This window comes from Alligator sinensis, unplaced genomic scaffold (assembly GCF_000455745.1).
Source record: "Alligator sinensis unplaced genomic scaffold, ASM45574v1 scaffold231_1, whole genome shotgun sequence".
Classification (NCBI taxonomy): Eukaryota; Metazoa; Chordata; order Crocodylia; family Alligatoridae; genus Alligator; species Alligator sinensis.
In genome coordinates, this window is record NW_005842003.1 from 1373387 (window position 1) to 1389698 (window position 16312).

The 16312-nt window shown below is 40.3% G+C and overlaps 1 protein-coding gene across 11 annotated transcripts in view; it reads right to left on the reverse strand.

Moving 5' to 3' along the window:
• PCDH7 (protocadherin 7) overlaps nucleotides 1–16160 on the reverse strand; it is a 401051-nt gene extending 384891 nt beyond the window's left edge. For all 11 annotated transcript variants that reach the window (XR_003093590.1, XR_003093591.1, XM_025201796.1 and 8 more), the window contains exon 1: nucleotides 13958–16160. Coding sequence is in view for 9 of the 11 variants with exons in the window: in XM_025201796.1 (XP_025057581.1) it covers nucleotides 13958–16012 (2055 nt within the window). In the remaining 2 variants the exon portion in view is untranslated. The remainder of the gene's footprint in view (nucleotides 1–13957) is intronic.
• Nucleotides 16161–16312: the final 152 nt, after the last annotated feature.

The window sequence follows — 16312 nt, forward strand, 5'->3', positions numbered from 1 at the left end:
CTAGTATGGTCAGATGACCAGTTATCCTGAGATAACTGTGACAATAGACATTATAATAGTGTCTCTCCACTAGAAAAGGCACAGAGAAAGCTAAAAGGTATAGATAAGCTTCTGTATGAGGAGAGATTACATAGGTTAGGATTTTCAGGTTAGAAAAAAGATGATTTTGGTTGATATGACAGAGTAATTGTCACAATACTAGAACTAGGGGACATAAAATGAAATAATTCACTAATGGTTTAAAATAAAGAGAAGACAATTATTTTACACTCAGCATATAATTTATTTGTGGAACTCATTGCCACAAAGTGTTGTGGAGACTAATTTAACCTAGTTCAAAAGAAGACTGGAAAAAATCATGAAAGATGACTCCATCACAATTAGGACTTGCTAGACCTCTGAATGTGGGAAGCTGTAGGAGAGTAGGGGAAGGTATGAAGAAATAGATCATTCTGGACATGTCCAGCTTAAAAGCTCTTTTCCTTAGCATCCACTCTGCCACTATAAGAGGCAAGATACTGGACTAGATGGACCTGTGCTCTGATTCAGTATGGCATTTTTTTATGTTCTTATATTCCATTAAGTGGCAGTGGAACACAAAGTAGTCTTTTTTTATACCTCAGAATAACTGGGCATATGACAATCACCTACACTACATATGACACCTACCTTACACCAATGTTTTTTTACCATTTTCCCCAAAAGTAACTCTACACCAGATTGATCTAAAGGTTTACACTGGATGTCTGCTCACAATTGTATAATATTTAAAAGGTAGTTTAAGACTGTGTAATGGTGTTTTGTTTCCAGGCTGTAGGCATCTCCTTTATTTTTCTTATATGTACATATTTTTATATATTCCAGGTGCAATTTCTACTTTGAAAACATATATTATGATTAAAATGTAAAGTTTATATCCTAATTCCTGTGTATATCCTAATAAACTGCTAATAGCATCAAGACACCAAGAAAATGCATACTACTTACTTTAGGATCTGATTCGGCCATCCTTACGTTAATCAGTACCTGCTCCATTAATAATCCTGTTTATTTCAATGAAACAACTTCATTGTGAAGTATTACTTAATGTGAGTAAAGGTGACAGATAAGATAGGCAGCATAATTAAACTGCAGTATATATTCAAAGCAGCCCTCTGAATGAATGTTCTAAATCTGTAAGACAGTCACCACCCATGATCAGGGCTGAGGTTTACTGGCTGAGTTTTTAGTGACCTCTAGTTAAAAAGATGTCTTTAAGTTTCCAGTGTAATTATTCCTACTGAAAGACGTTTCAGATAATTACTTGAAAATGAAATAAATACTTTTCTTTCAAAGGAATCAATTATGGTCCTTATATAAACTTGCACGACAACTCTAACATAATTATATCTGCATAAAGTATAAGAGTCCCCATCCCCTCTCCCGGATCAAATAAAATTATATATATCCTTTTTTTTTTCCTTTCAAGCAGGACACACACATATAACCATGTCATTACAACTCATTTTGTAAATGTGATGGAGATAAGGAGCCTGATTCACTAGTTCATTATTCAAATTTTATGTTGGTGTAATTTTGTTTAAAGCAGTGGTATTACACAAGCATGCCACTGGAGTAACACCCTGGAAAGTCTGATATATTGAAAGCAACAAACTTTCGAATTGGAGTGGGGGAAATAATAAAATACTAACTTACACTATCACAGTGGAAATGCTGAAATAGAACAGCATAATAAAATTCCTATTGTATTAGCACCTCCTATTCCATCATTAGCTGTTTCCATTTTTCTCTCTAATCTTAATTTTTAAAGATTTAGGTCCTGGTAAGATTTGCTCTGGGTTCAATTTTACATATAGAAATGGAGTTTCAAATGTATTATGTTAAATTGATTTGACTAGGCAAATGGCCAAACTTGGTCAGACAACATGCATGACCTCAGATGGGTGGCAAAGTTTTAATTGCAAAAGAAGACATGCTTTTAAGGTCAAATCTGTTTCATTACTATACACTCTAGAGAGTATCACATGCTTGCATGAACAAATATGCTCAGTGGACCACCCAGTAGATTAAACAAAGATATATGAGTACATGTAGCCATGCACTACCCATTAATTTGAGCAACAATATGCTTAAGAATGTAATTATAGTCTCCTGAAACATTCATCAAAGTAAAATCACTCTAGGAATGTCATTAGAACAATGAATCTATATTTTGCATTCGACATAGGGCCAAATTATGTTAATCAATGTTAATTCACAAAAGTAACTGTGAAGTCAATGTGGTTACTTGTAAACAAATATAGTAAGATCTGGTGCTTAACATATACACCTGTGGTTCTCCACTGGGGTGCCACAAGACCCCTCATGGGTGCTGTGATACAGGTGGCCAGGTTAAAAGTGGTCTACCTGCAAGGACCACAGCACACAAGCAGTACACACTCCTCCTGCAGTGGGGTTGTCTGATAACACTAAAGAAGGAAGAAAAGCTGACTTGGGCTGTAGATCTTCCCAGTCCTTACCCTCCACTACCACTCCTTGCAGAAACAGGGGTGCATGGGACACTTCCAGCTGTCCCGTTTGCCTCTCTTTCCAGGAGATGCTGTGCAGAGTCAGTCCAGGAAGGGCTACAGCATGAGGCAGTTCTCTTATCCATTTTAGGCTTATCAGAGAATCCTAATTGCAGGAGGAGCACATGCATGTCTCAACCCTTCCTGGTCCTGCAGTGCAGGAGATGTGAGGGACAGTTTAACCTAAAGAGAGCAACACTTAGTTGAGAACCACTGAGGTAAGTTGAGTACAACAGCAGTTCTCAAAAGGGGTTGCCTCCACATTCAAAAAATTTGTGGAGGGGTCTTTGACTGAAAAGCTTGAGAACCACTGATATACACTGATAAAACATCTTAAGAACCATTCACTCTATAGATAGATTCCAAATAGTTTTAGGCATATAATCAGCATGGCTTATTTTAATCTTACACTTATAGAAAACTAGTGTAAATACTGCCTTTAGAGGAAATGGTCTTAATTTTAACCAAATTATATGCAGGCAGAATCAATCCCAGTTACTCTGTTGACTGATGGAAAATCAACTAAGCTATATTGCTGGTGCCTAAATTTGTAAAAATTAATAGTAATTTGTCACCAATTTAAAATAATTTATCTGCCTTCAGTCTATCGGAAATCTATTTGTTCTGTTTCATGTTAAACACTGTTTCATGATAAATGTCATTGCAAACTGTGCCAATAGGGTCCTAGCCCAAACACCCACAATCATTTTCAAGAGAACCTAATCAACTAAATTTAAGATGCAGGGCTACCTAAATGTACTTTTTTTCTTTACTTTGAAAATGTAACAACTACTTTACTAATGTATCATGTCTTGTCTCATAAATTACTCAAGATTACTTCCAGCACTAGGACACTGATTCAGGAAAGGACTTGCACATGTTCACATGGTTAGAATTAACCCTTGATTAAATGCAGATCTAAATAAGGATTCTATCCTGAATTGGAGCTTCTGGTAATACAGTGAGTGAAGTTCTGTGCCACACTTCTCAGAGGCCTCACAACTGCAGACCAAGAAATCATCCACAGGCTGGATTATATGGCTGGGACGTGGGGTGGGGCACAGACTATGTCTAGGGGGTCTGTGAAAGATAGCATAAAGGGAACAGATCAGATCTGACCAGGAAAAATAATCTCTTTTAGCATGTCTACAGATTAGAATAAAGAATAGGGAATCAGTATTTATGTGTTCTATTACTAAGTCTTCCATAGATTTTCTGGGTGATTTTTCAGCAAGTTAACTGTTCTGTGTCTGATTTTTTTAAAAATTGAATTTATATTATTGGTACAATATGGATAACTCCTAGCTCAGAGGTATTTGTTGAGGCATGTGCGCACGCACACACACACACGCGCGCGCACACACACACACACACACACACATCAACAAATCCCTGTGACAGAGATAGGGATAGAGATAGATTCCAAACTACTTTGAAAATATTTTAGATGAAAGGAACGTATACCATATGCGCATGCACTCTTTTGCTTTCATTCATTTATTTGATTTTCAAGATAAATAATTTAACAAAATCTTAATAGAAAGAACCAATATGCTTCTCTAGTTGGTCTAATAAAATATATTGCCTCTAGCACACTGACTGCTATTACTTTAAACAATACATTCTGGGTTCTTGAAAATAATGTAAATGGCAAGGTTCTGAGGCATTTCTTTTTTTAAGATGATGTAAAGAAGCCAATAAAATAAAGTCTGAATCCAAAAAAAGTCAGGAGAGTGATGGCAGAATGGTTAAGATGCTTCACCACAACTTGGAAGCATAAATGAGTTCAAGCCTTAATGTGCCTACAATCAGCCCAGGCATAAATTGGTATACAGATATTTGAGCTTGAGAGACAAAAGTGGATGGGTGCAGCATTTGCTGTGGTGCTCCCTTGTGAGCTGTTGGCTCCAGAAATAGGTGTGTTGAAGGCAGGGTAGAGATGCATGAGACCAACTAATTTCAGGTCTCAGTCATGCTGGTTCTGGTAGGCCAGTGGCATAATGTGCCACTCTGGGAGCAAGACAATATTTTTTTAGTGTGTGAAAGAGAGAGTTAAAATATATGGAGAGAAAGAGAGACAGTGAGTTGTTTGTCTGGATTTTTTTTTGTTATATATAATATATGCAATCCCTTGTGAGTATAATTAAACTGTATTTTGAAGGTTATATCACAACATCATCTGTACACACTAATGACAGTAAAACATCTTGATTGCCAAAGCCAGGGGAAAATGGATGTAAATAATGAAAAAGAAATCACATCATTTTCTAAAATGTTCTATTCTACATCTGACCCCAAAAAATCTGTTTCTATTCAAATAAACGTCTACAGCCACTCTTAGGAATATATAAGATTTCACATGGTCCAAAATTTTGTTTTGTTTTGTTTAGCTTTCCCCTTAGAAAAATTATTGAAATATACTTGTTCATTTTATTTCAACACATTGAGCCAAGTTCTGTTCTACCTATTAGGTGTGTGAGTGCAGTTAGGACCCTAAGAATGATCTTATTCTACTTTGCTCGAATCTCCAAAAAACTATTTATAAAAATTAAACGTAAGTGGGTCTTATGAATCACTATTTTTTATCTTAAGGGTAAGTCTTAAGGGTAAGATGACATTGCATTTCAAAGTAGATAAATTAATTGATTATCAGGAAATTAAGCAGGAGGGACAGGATCATACGTCAGCACCTAAGTCCACTTACATGCCTACTAAGTGGAATAAATATGGCCCATACCATTTTACATGTCAAATTAAGTTATATCTCCATCTTAAAAAAAATAAAGGCAAAATCTGCTCTCAAATAAAATAGTTGAATTTCATCAACCTTCTTCACTGGGTGAGTGAGAACCACTTGGTCCTAGATTCAGTAAGGTATTTGGGACTACTCAAACACTTAAAGTTAGGCATGTGTGTATGTACCCTGCTAAACTGCTATTTTGATAATGAATCTGGTTTGAGATTACTTGTAAGTGACTTGCAAAAGGAAGTACCACATTTCTTTGCTCATTTCTTATATGCTGTTTGCTGATTTTTGCCTTGGGCTGAAAAAAACACTCCAGAACATTAAAAGAAAACCCTGTATCTTTCTTTATCTCATTCTTATAACTATCCCCACCACACCCAGTTGACATTCACTCCAATGCAACATGCTATCATTCACCACAGAGAAGTAACAGCTACTTCTGAAACTCTTAGCTCTTGGAGTTGCCCCGTTTATATATGGATGGTAATAATTATGATTATTACTCTGGTAATCCAGAGTTTTTTCTAGGCTGCAAGTGGGCTTTTTTTTCAAAGGTGTTATTAGATTTTTAAGATCAGAAGGTAATACTTTGATAACTTGACATGACTCCCAGCACAGCACAGGCCTTAGATTTGTGTACTCTTCCATTTGTTTTTAATTAAATTTGAAAACTTTGAAAACTTATTAAATTCAGTAAAAAACAAGGTTCACTTGAGCCTCCTTTGGCCCTGTTCTGTGGGGGTATATGACATACTAGCATAATATGTATCTGACATACCAGGCATCGCATCAGGTAAGAGCTAGCAAAACTGGATGAAAATGGATATTATGGAATTAATCGGAGTGAAGAAAAATAAAGGTAATACATAGAGCGTAACACTAAATTCTCTTCTTATTTAGATATTCAGCATATAAGAGCAAAGTTACTTGGACTATGTCATTCACTTTTGCAAGTCAATTTTAAGTAAAATGTGTAGTCAATAAACATGAAGCTGCCTCTCAATGGTTATGTTAAACTTGAAGTTTTGTTCTTAAAATCTTTCAGTTCAACAAAGACACATCGGTAATGCAATTTAATGTAATAATAGGAACATTTTCGCCCTTTTTAGAGATTCATTCATTAATACAAGTGATAATTAAGACTAAACTTAATTACATTATTTCAACTCTTCATAGAATGTAACATTTAAAGCAATGGTCCAAGATGGGAAAAATTAGGGACAACAGATTTTTTTCCTCTCATCTTGAGAGAAAGCAATCCAAAAGATACTGAACAGCAGCTGCCAGACCTAGATTGAATAAAATAATATACATTCCTTTGCTAATATGTGAAACAGTAAAGAATATTATGTAGAAGCTTGCAGCATAAATTATACATAACTTATTTTACTCAGCTGGAGAATGGAAAAAAATAATACATTTTACAGCTTTAATAGTTCCTAAATATTTGTTAGGAATATTTCTCAAATGTACTTAACAAAAATGTACTGTAAATGTGCACACAAAGAAGAGAAAATAAAATGTCATGTTTAAGGTACTATATAAAAATAAAATGTTAAACAATTGTAATAAACAATTTAGAGTGCTTGTAAAGGATCTAGTTAATTAGCTAACAAGCACAACACCAGAAAGATCTGAACTCTGAAGTTTGATGATGAGCTATTATGTTTTACTGCAAAACCTTAGCACAGCCAGGTTTTATATTTGAGAGCAATGCAATAAAACGTTAACTGTACAAACATTCTAAAACTTTCCACAGAGATATTTACAGGGAAAATCTGCCTGTGACTTCAGGACAGCAATTAATATGTAACAGAAACAGAGAAAACAGTGAGTATGCCAATGCCAGATACAAGATACCGGAGTGCGCAGAAAAGTAGCATGATAGATAGGTAGGCAATTAGATAGCATGATAGTTGTAAAAGAATGAAGGTTCTGCATACCAATCATTTTGCATTTTTAGTATTTAACAAATGTTTATTTCATTGACTGAAATATTTTAGGTGTATGTAACATTTCAAGATGCTCAGGAAGAAAAAGAAAAAAAAGTTTTGGGACTGTTTGTATATGTGATTTATGTAATGCAAAAACTGAACAGCAAAGATCAAACTGGTATGTTAATATTCTGGACTAATATCCTTACATACAAAGTCAGAAAGCTGTCAGAGGTGGCAAATCACAGCCTACTGTTCCTTAGACATTTTCTCTCCCTCTCTTGCACATGATAATAGGAATTCCTTACAGATTCAAGGCATTGCACTCCTACTCTACTCAGATCCCATCTCTTTAGGGACCGTACATCTCATGGGACTGAGAGATGATGCAGTGGCAAGATAGCCATTTGCACATAGTACAAGACAGTTTCACTGAAGGGGAACCTTACAGACATGAAAAAAAAATAGTGCTTTACTTTTAGCTCAGTACACCCCCACACCAAGTGCAGTGCATGCCCAGAAGAGGCATGGTGTTAATTTGACCTGGCTCACCTGATGTCTTTTTGGCACTTTTATCTAATAGCTGAGTGAATCAGCTTTAGATAAAAGTGCCAGAAAGCCCCGCTGAAGCACCCAATCTCTACAGACGCTAGGGAGCCGGGTCAAACTAACATGCTTCCTCTTCCAGCAAGGTGCTGGGGGGTTTTTTCATGTCTGTCAGCGCCCAAAGACATCATTTAACAGTGGAACACTTTTGTTAAGAAAAGATAATGAAAGCCTCAAGAATATATCTTTCATATGTTTAATTAGTCCCTCTTTTCAAGAAACGTTTCTTGCTAAACATCAGATATGGGCCATTTTTAAAACTAACTGTGGAATACTTAACATCATACAATTTTAAAAATGTAATCTTAAAGTGTACTTTTGGACATAGTTTGACAAACTGTATCAATATTATTTTTAATGAGATATCCAAATGAGATGTGTATAACTCAACCATAATGTTTCATATCTCTTTTTATATTGAACTAGCGCTAAAGTAAGATTTTATTTTTGTCTGACTAGATCCTATAGGTACATCTGAACATTACATTTTGATTAACCTAACTAGGGGTTAGGTCAATCTAAATACCCATTTGTTCAATGGGTTTCATCAGGCCATAAAAGGAGGGCCCGATCTAAATTAGGTCAACTGAGTAGATCACCTAACTTAGATAAAGAACGAGTTAACATGATCCAGTGAACATTGGCATGCATTTGGATTACAGCCCCAGGTCTGGGAAAACCCAGCTTCTTGCCCCAACCCCAGGGCTGCGCACGTCCTACCCCTGCGAGCCTGACCAGGCTATTAGTCTCCCAGCCCTCCCATCTCTGGATGCACCCCACCTGACATGGACCCAACAGCCTCCCTCTTCTCCCAGAAACTCACCAGCCTCCCTGATCCTGCCAAACCCTCCTGCACCTGCTAAAATCTCCTGCAGACCCACTGGCTCACCATTCTCCTGCCTGTCCCAAACCCCACCCTGAATTACTTATACCATGTTTCTCACACAGCTTCCAGCACTGATGAGGGCCTGTACATGGTTCTCCTGGTCTACAATTACAAGGCTTAAAGCAAGCTGCATGGTCATAGACCAGGTGCGGTGAACATTTGTCAACACCTTATAAAATAAGTCTAGACAAAAGTCATGACCAACGTTACCCTTGGAGTTTCCTATGAATTATTTTTTAAATAGTTATTTATACATTATTATCACCAGAAAGATGATTATTTTTGTGTTGGTTATACTGTTCATTTAAGACTAATTGTCCCCATAATGTATGGGCTTCCATTAACACCTGTGGAAGTTACATGTGGATAGCTACAGGAAAACGGACCCTTTTATTTTACTGCTACAACTCACATGTGTGCTAACGCACCATTCAGAGTGCTTTTACAGTCAGGACTGTTTAATATATAATAGCTACAAAAATAGATTAACTGAATAACCCACTAAATGATTTTTTTAAAATTAATTTCTTCAAAGTTAAGTGCTATGAACTGGGTAGATTTGTCACTACATCTGCGTGTGATAACAGCTTTCTTTACTAAACATTGCATTTTCTAACTAGCAAAAGCATAAGGATAATTCTAAAGGATTGCAGAACTGATAGGCACAATGTACCTCAAGCAAAGACATAATGCCATTCACAAATTTCTGCATAGCTCCTTCTAATCACACTGATAATATCTTTGGCAAACACATCTAGAACATTTTAAATATCCTATCTATCACTGTTCATTTTCTGGCAGTTAAAAGAGAGACAATGGACAATAATGGACCAAAAAAATCCAAAGCAAACCCCAAAGCAAAACAAAATCAAAATCTACCAAACTCCTCACTTCCTAAAGGGCCTGTTCTCCAAAGAATGCTAATCTAAACATTTTTCATTTGTTCCTAAAAGTTTCACTGAAAATTCTGTTCATACATAAGCTTCTATCACACTCAACTGTAAAGAAAAATGGAATATAACTTTATAAATTTATAAACCAATACTGATAAGTAAAAGTTATTAGTTATGTTTTATGATTATGGTTAAGGAAGCATAAGAAGCTCTTGTGATGCACTGAGCTTCCTTAACCGCTACAGTCTGTGCTGATATTAATGGCCTTTGGCACCTAATAGCAGCCTTCAGCAACTTAAAATTTCTGGTAATAAGGCCATGATCCAGAAAAGCACTTACTTAAGTCCATCCCTGTTCTACAAAGCACTTTTTTCATGTTCTTCACTACAAGCAAGTGGTTAAGTTCTAGGAAACTTAAGAAAAGTTAATCACAGGTTTAAATGCTTTGGTAAATTAGAATGGACTTCAAAGGGGAAGCCTAAAAGAATATACTGTTTCAAACATAATATCATGTTAATAAGACAAGAATAGCCTTTAAAATGAGCTCCTGCAAAGTAATTCAGGAAAAAATTATAGAGAACCTTGCTGTAAAGTAAAGGTTAAATGTGAAAGTTCTTAGTGATTTAATTTAAACATAAGTCAGCTATCAAATGACGAAATGTGCATTTCTATTTTTAATATGTATGCCAAGATATTTTGCTGTTTATATGGTTTCATGTTGTATTATGCCAAAAAAATTGCACTCAGGAATTATGTATATGGCATTAAATTTACACACACACATGCGTGCACATGCACCCCCCCCCCAAATATGAAATCTGTTAAAGAAAAATGTATTGCCACAAATCAAAATGAAAGACCTTGCCCACGTACTCTCCTAGGCACAGCAAACAGTTTTGTAAATAGATACCTTATATCCTGACAACAATACTGTGGATCTGATGATGTATCCATTACCAATTCTAATTACATTAATGGCTAATATATATCACCCTCATCTACAGTTCCTCAGGACAAAAAGTTCCTTAATTGCCTATTTATTTGTCTTTAAAACTTTATACACCATATTATGTCTCAACAGAACAAAAATAATTATTAGTGATAAAAGGAAGACAGACAACTTTTAGCTAATCACTTCCTGAAATGTACATACTAATATGCCACTTGTATGATCTGGATGTACAGTTATGATACAATCAATGTCATTTTATAATAGTTTATTTATAAATATTTTGTCTTCCCTTCTAAATCAGATGCTGAACAAAAATATTTCCTGATTTAAGATTTCAAGAGTAAGGATAAAATGGGAAATCAATCAATGCCCAAATGGTGATGTTTGAAACATGGAAAGTTGACCTATTCTTTTTTATAAACCGTGTCCTGGTGTGTTCTCTGCTATGTGGAAACATATACAAAAAGTATATAAATGTGACACAGTACTAACTTAGCTGATACTCAGAGGATGTATGCAATAGAAGCAGTCTGCCAAAAGCTATAATTTAACATTATTCCTGCTGTTTCTGTGAAAACAGTAAGAATGACCACACTCCTTAATTTATATGAATGCTTTAAGGGGCCTTTGCATTTGCTAGGTTTTGACATTATGATTTATTTTGGAGGAAGAAAGTTTAATTGCCATGTTAACAAAGATATTAAACTGATATATTAAGTAACGTCAACTTTTCAGTGTATTTTAAAATAACACTTATAAGACATTTAAAAATCCGCTGTATACTACTCAAGCATAATAAACTTCATAACAAATCAAACTACTGTAAACTTGCAAAGCTGACGGACATTAACTGAGAAACTGTCTTTGTATCAAATGAGATAAATAATGGTGTAATTCAAGATGTATTTCTTTTAGTATGATTGTTGCATGAAAAATTATAATAAGTAATTTTCTTCTCCAAGGATACATTGTAAGATATTGTATGTCAAAAAAATTCCTGGTAATATAATGTAAATAATAAGTAAGATAATATATTTTTGTACAATAACCTCAAGGGAGGCACTCATCAGAACAAGTAGTCATTTGTATGGTCTAATCTTCTACCAATTTCTACTTTTAATATGCAACTCATTTTTCCCCCACAATAAATGATACTCTTGTCAGTTTTTAATTTATATTTTTAGATGAATTTATCCAACAAGAGAGATTTAGTAGCCAATTAGCTTAGGTTCTTTCTATGCTGGCATAGGGATCACTAAAAAAAGGTCATCTGCTGTGTCTTCAATAAACCACAGTAAATGGAAGCCTCAAAACCTTTATAGTATTTTATATTTTATACAGACAGTAGTTGTGAAACTAACATTATAATGTTCTCTCCAAGAGGGAGCTAGTGAAACATTTCACTGGGAAACTCCTGTGTCAAATGTTCCATAAAACATCTGTATGACTCGCAAAACAACACACACAAATAATACTGGCAAATATTACATCAATCACACATTTTTGTGGCTCAGCTAAAAGAATGAATGGCTCATGCAGTTGACTTCTGCTTACAATATTTTTAGCATTCACAAGCAGAATGCAAGTATCGGCTATATATTATAAAAGTCAATTTTAGCAGACTAACAGATGTTTCAAAGAATAAAAAAAATGGAATATTTCACCATATTTGCATATTAATAAGTAGAGAAGCAGGCATTTTTTGTCAAACTAGACAGGATTTCCATGTCTCAGGCTTGGCAACATATTTGCATGAATCAGCATTCATGTATCTGTAGCATCCCTCATAATGTGCATTGTAGTTGAGAAAACTTTCAGAATGATTTTCTATGCGGCTCCCCCAGTAACAGGACCAACTCTTAGCGTGCAATCCCTGACCAGATAAGGCAAGTAGCATTATCTAAGTTTGAAACTAAACATATACTGAACATGAAGTGATTCTCCACCATTTTACTCAATTTTATTTCAGGGATTGCATTGCTGTGTCCCTCACACCAGTTCTTACACTAACAGAACTCCACTCACTACAGTGACAGATCTGAATCAGTGTAGCTGAGGACAGAATCATTCCTTTGAACCCCTTCCATTGAGAAATCTCTCACTCTGTAGGAGGTTCCACTAAAATCAGTAGGACTCCAGATAAAGTCAAGTACTACTTAGCGTGAATAAAGGGGGCAGAACTGGGTCCTTCTCCCAGGTAATGGATTTCCTTTAATATCCTTCAAAACAGTGAAAAACATGTCACATGTCACAGTAGAGGCTAATTCTGAATTCACCCGGACTTACAGGTATCAAAAATAATTCTCCTAATATCAATGGAGTCACAATGGTGTAAATTAGATCACAAACAAGCAAGTACATTACAGACACCTTAATGACTAGTCTGGCAATTAAAACCACTGACAATTTAACACAATGGCTTCAAATTCACACACACACACACACACACACACACACACACACACACACAGCTTTAGCAAGTGAGAATAATGTCAGAGTGCAGCTTCCTTCCTGATCAGGTCCAGATGCCTGGGTGCATCCCTCCCTCAGTGGGATGCTGCTGGCTCAGTAAGTGGAAACAGTTCCCTGTCCCTGTCAGCAGTTCCCTGGCAGCAGTGAATCCTTGCTGACTCCTTCTGCCCACTGTTTCTTTCAGAGGGACCCTGGCAGCTTGGCTGTGTGTGCATGTAGTGATGGTTGTTGTAGAGACTGCTGGATTTGATTCTGGCTGGCTAGCTTTGACTTGATGGAGGGAGTGCATGAGACGGGTGTAACAGAGAGCCGACTGGCTCCAGCTGACTTATCTGCCTGTAGTGCTCCTGGCTGGCTGGCTGGCAGGGTGCTGCTCAGATATGTGTGGAATGTGTGCTGGGGGCTGATAAGGGGATCTCTGGTTTTCTTTCCCTGCTTGATACATGTCCTGGCTCCTAGCTGGAGGGGATGGGAGTAATGGGGTCAGAGAAGGCCTCTCTTGGCACTCTAACCTACTTTGCTGTGGGCTGCCTCTGAGCAATAGTGTGGCTGTGCTTTACCTGAGTACCTGAGTCCTTTACCTGCTTATTTCCTTCACTGTCGGTGAGCTGGCTGGCTGTTTGCGGGGTGAGAGAAGATAAGGACCTTGCTTTCCTGATGTTTGCTAAGCTCACTCTGGCTGGTTGCAGGCAGTGAGTGCTGGCTGCACAGGCCAAGACAGTGGCAGGGGTGTCCCTAGCTTCCTTCTTGTGCTTGGTTCTGGGTCTGTGAGGGTGATAGAGGGGGTGTCTCAGCCTCCTTGCTGCCCTGGTGGGATGGCTCTGTGTATGCATGTGCATGCGTGCAGGGGAAGAGTGCATAGAGAGGTGAGGTAGTCAGGGGATGCCCCCAGCTCTCTTACCTGCTTGCTGTACTTGCCACTGGCTTGACAGCTGTACTCGGAGCAGTGGTCCGATCCGATGGAGATGTTGTCTCCTGCCCCCACAAAAGTGTTGGCCGGGGGCAGTTCCTGCACAGCCTGGTGCTTTTTCCCGGCGGTGGGGGACTGCGGGTGCAGCTGGACAGTAGGCAGTGGCGAGCTGGATTTGTAATGCCGGGCCAGGTCAGGGCTGCCTGGCCCACCATTGACCGAGCGGTAGCGGCCCATGCTGGGGCTGTCGGAGAGCTTCTCGTTGACACTGTCATAGCGCTGCCCATTGGGCTTGGAGGCCTCAACGGTGACGATGCTGCTGTAGAGAGGCTGCTTGCCCTTCTTTCCCTTCTTGTCCTTCTTGGGCTTCTTGGCCTTGTCATGCTGCTGTGGGGTGAAGAAGTCCTCGTGGTCCTTCTTGCCAGCCTCGTAGCCATGCTTGCCCTTGGAGCGGCAGTAGCGGGCCATGACCACCACCAGGATGAGCAGGATGACAGTCATGATGCCAGCCACGACACCGATGACTATGCTGAGGCGCTGCTTGCTCAGCTCATAGCTAGGGTCACCAGCAATGTCCTGGGCCAGGGGCGTGTGCAGGCTGCGGGCCACCTGGCTCTCCACCACGGTGGCATTGGAGAGGCTCTCGTTAACAAAGACATGAAGCAAGGCGGTGGTGGCCTGGGGTGGCTGACCACTGTCATTCACCTGAACCACGAGACGGTGGAGGCCATAGTGCTTGGGCTCCAGCTTGCCCACAAGTGACACAACACCACTGGCTGGGTCGATCTCAAAGAGCCTGAAGGGGTTGCCACCTACAATGCTGTAGTTGAGGTCAGCGTTGAGGCCAGCATCAGTGTCAGTGGCCACCACGGTGGCCACCACAGTGCGCAGGTTGCTGGAGGGTGGCAGCACAGTGTAGGAACTGTTGCTGGGGAAGGTGACGGTGGGTGCATTGTCATTCTCATCCATGACGAAGAGGGACACAGTGGCAGTGGATGAGTGGGGTGGTTCTCCGCCATCCACCGCCTTCACCCTGAAGGTGTAGCTGGTTTGCTGCTCCCGGTCGAAGGACATGGTAGAGTAGATGGTGCCCGTGTCATTCTCAATGGAGAAGATGCCAGCTGCACCGTCCTGCTCACCAGCCTGGATGGACAGGCTGAGCTCAGCGTTGCGGCCCTTGTCAGCATCCATGACAGTCACCATGCCCACAGGGCTGTTGGGTTGCAGGTTCTCCTTCACATAGAAGGTGAAGACATCTTGCATGAAGCGCGGCTCATTGTCATTGCGGTCTGCCACGCGCACCACCACAGTGGTGGAGCCCTGCAGCACCGGCACACCCTTGTCGCGGGCTGTCACCTGGAACTCATAGGTGTCACGCTGCTCACGATCCAGCACGGCCTGCACCAGCACATCCCCAGAGTCGGGGTCGATGCTGAAGAGGCCGCCAAGTGCCTCAGCTGACAGTGGCGATGGCTCCAGAGAGTAGGCGATCTCAGCGTTCTTGCCGCTGTCCGCATCTGTGGCCACCACCGTCGCCACTCGCTCACCTGGCACATTGTTCTCGGGGAAGGAGACCTCCAGCACAGCCTGGCCGAACACAGGCGGGTTGTCGTTGGTGTCGCCAACACGCACGAGCAGCGAGTTGTTGCTTGACAGGCTGGGGCTGCCTGAGTCCACGGCCACGATCACCACATGGTAGTCGCGGACGGCCTCATAGTCGAGTGGTGCAGAGGTGTGAAGGAAGTACTTGCGCTTGTTCTGCGGCTCGCCCTCACCCTCGCTGGCCGGCTTGAGCTGGAACGGCACGTCCCCCACCACAGTGCAGGTCACCACACCGTTCTCGCCCTGGTCGCGGTCAGACACCTGCACCAGTGCCACCGGCGTGTCCACCAGCACATCCTCGGCCACGCTGGCCACGCCGTCCCGCAGCGGGATGCGCCCAATCTTGCGGATGTCAATGGTGGGCACATTGTCGTTCTCATCCCGGATGTTCAGCACCACTGTGGCCTTGTCGGTCTTGGGCGGCTGGCCCCGGTCGCGGGCCATGACGGTGAAGCGGAGCTGGTTGACCTCCTCGCGGTCAATGCGGTGCAGGACGCTGAGCCAGCCCGAGGTCTCGTCCAGCCGCAGCAGGCGCCGCACTGACTCGGTGGCCGCCCCGAAGACGTACTCGATCTGCCCGTTCACCCCCACATCCAGGTCGGCGGCCCGCAGCTGCAGGATGGGCGTCCCGGGGCTGCTGTTCTCCGCCAGGTCCGCCTCGTACACGCTCTTCTCAAAGCGGGGGCTGTTGTCGTTCACGTCGGTGATGAGCACCCGCAGGATGGCCTGGGACGAGCGCGCCGG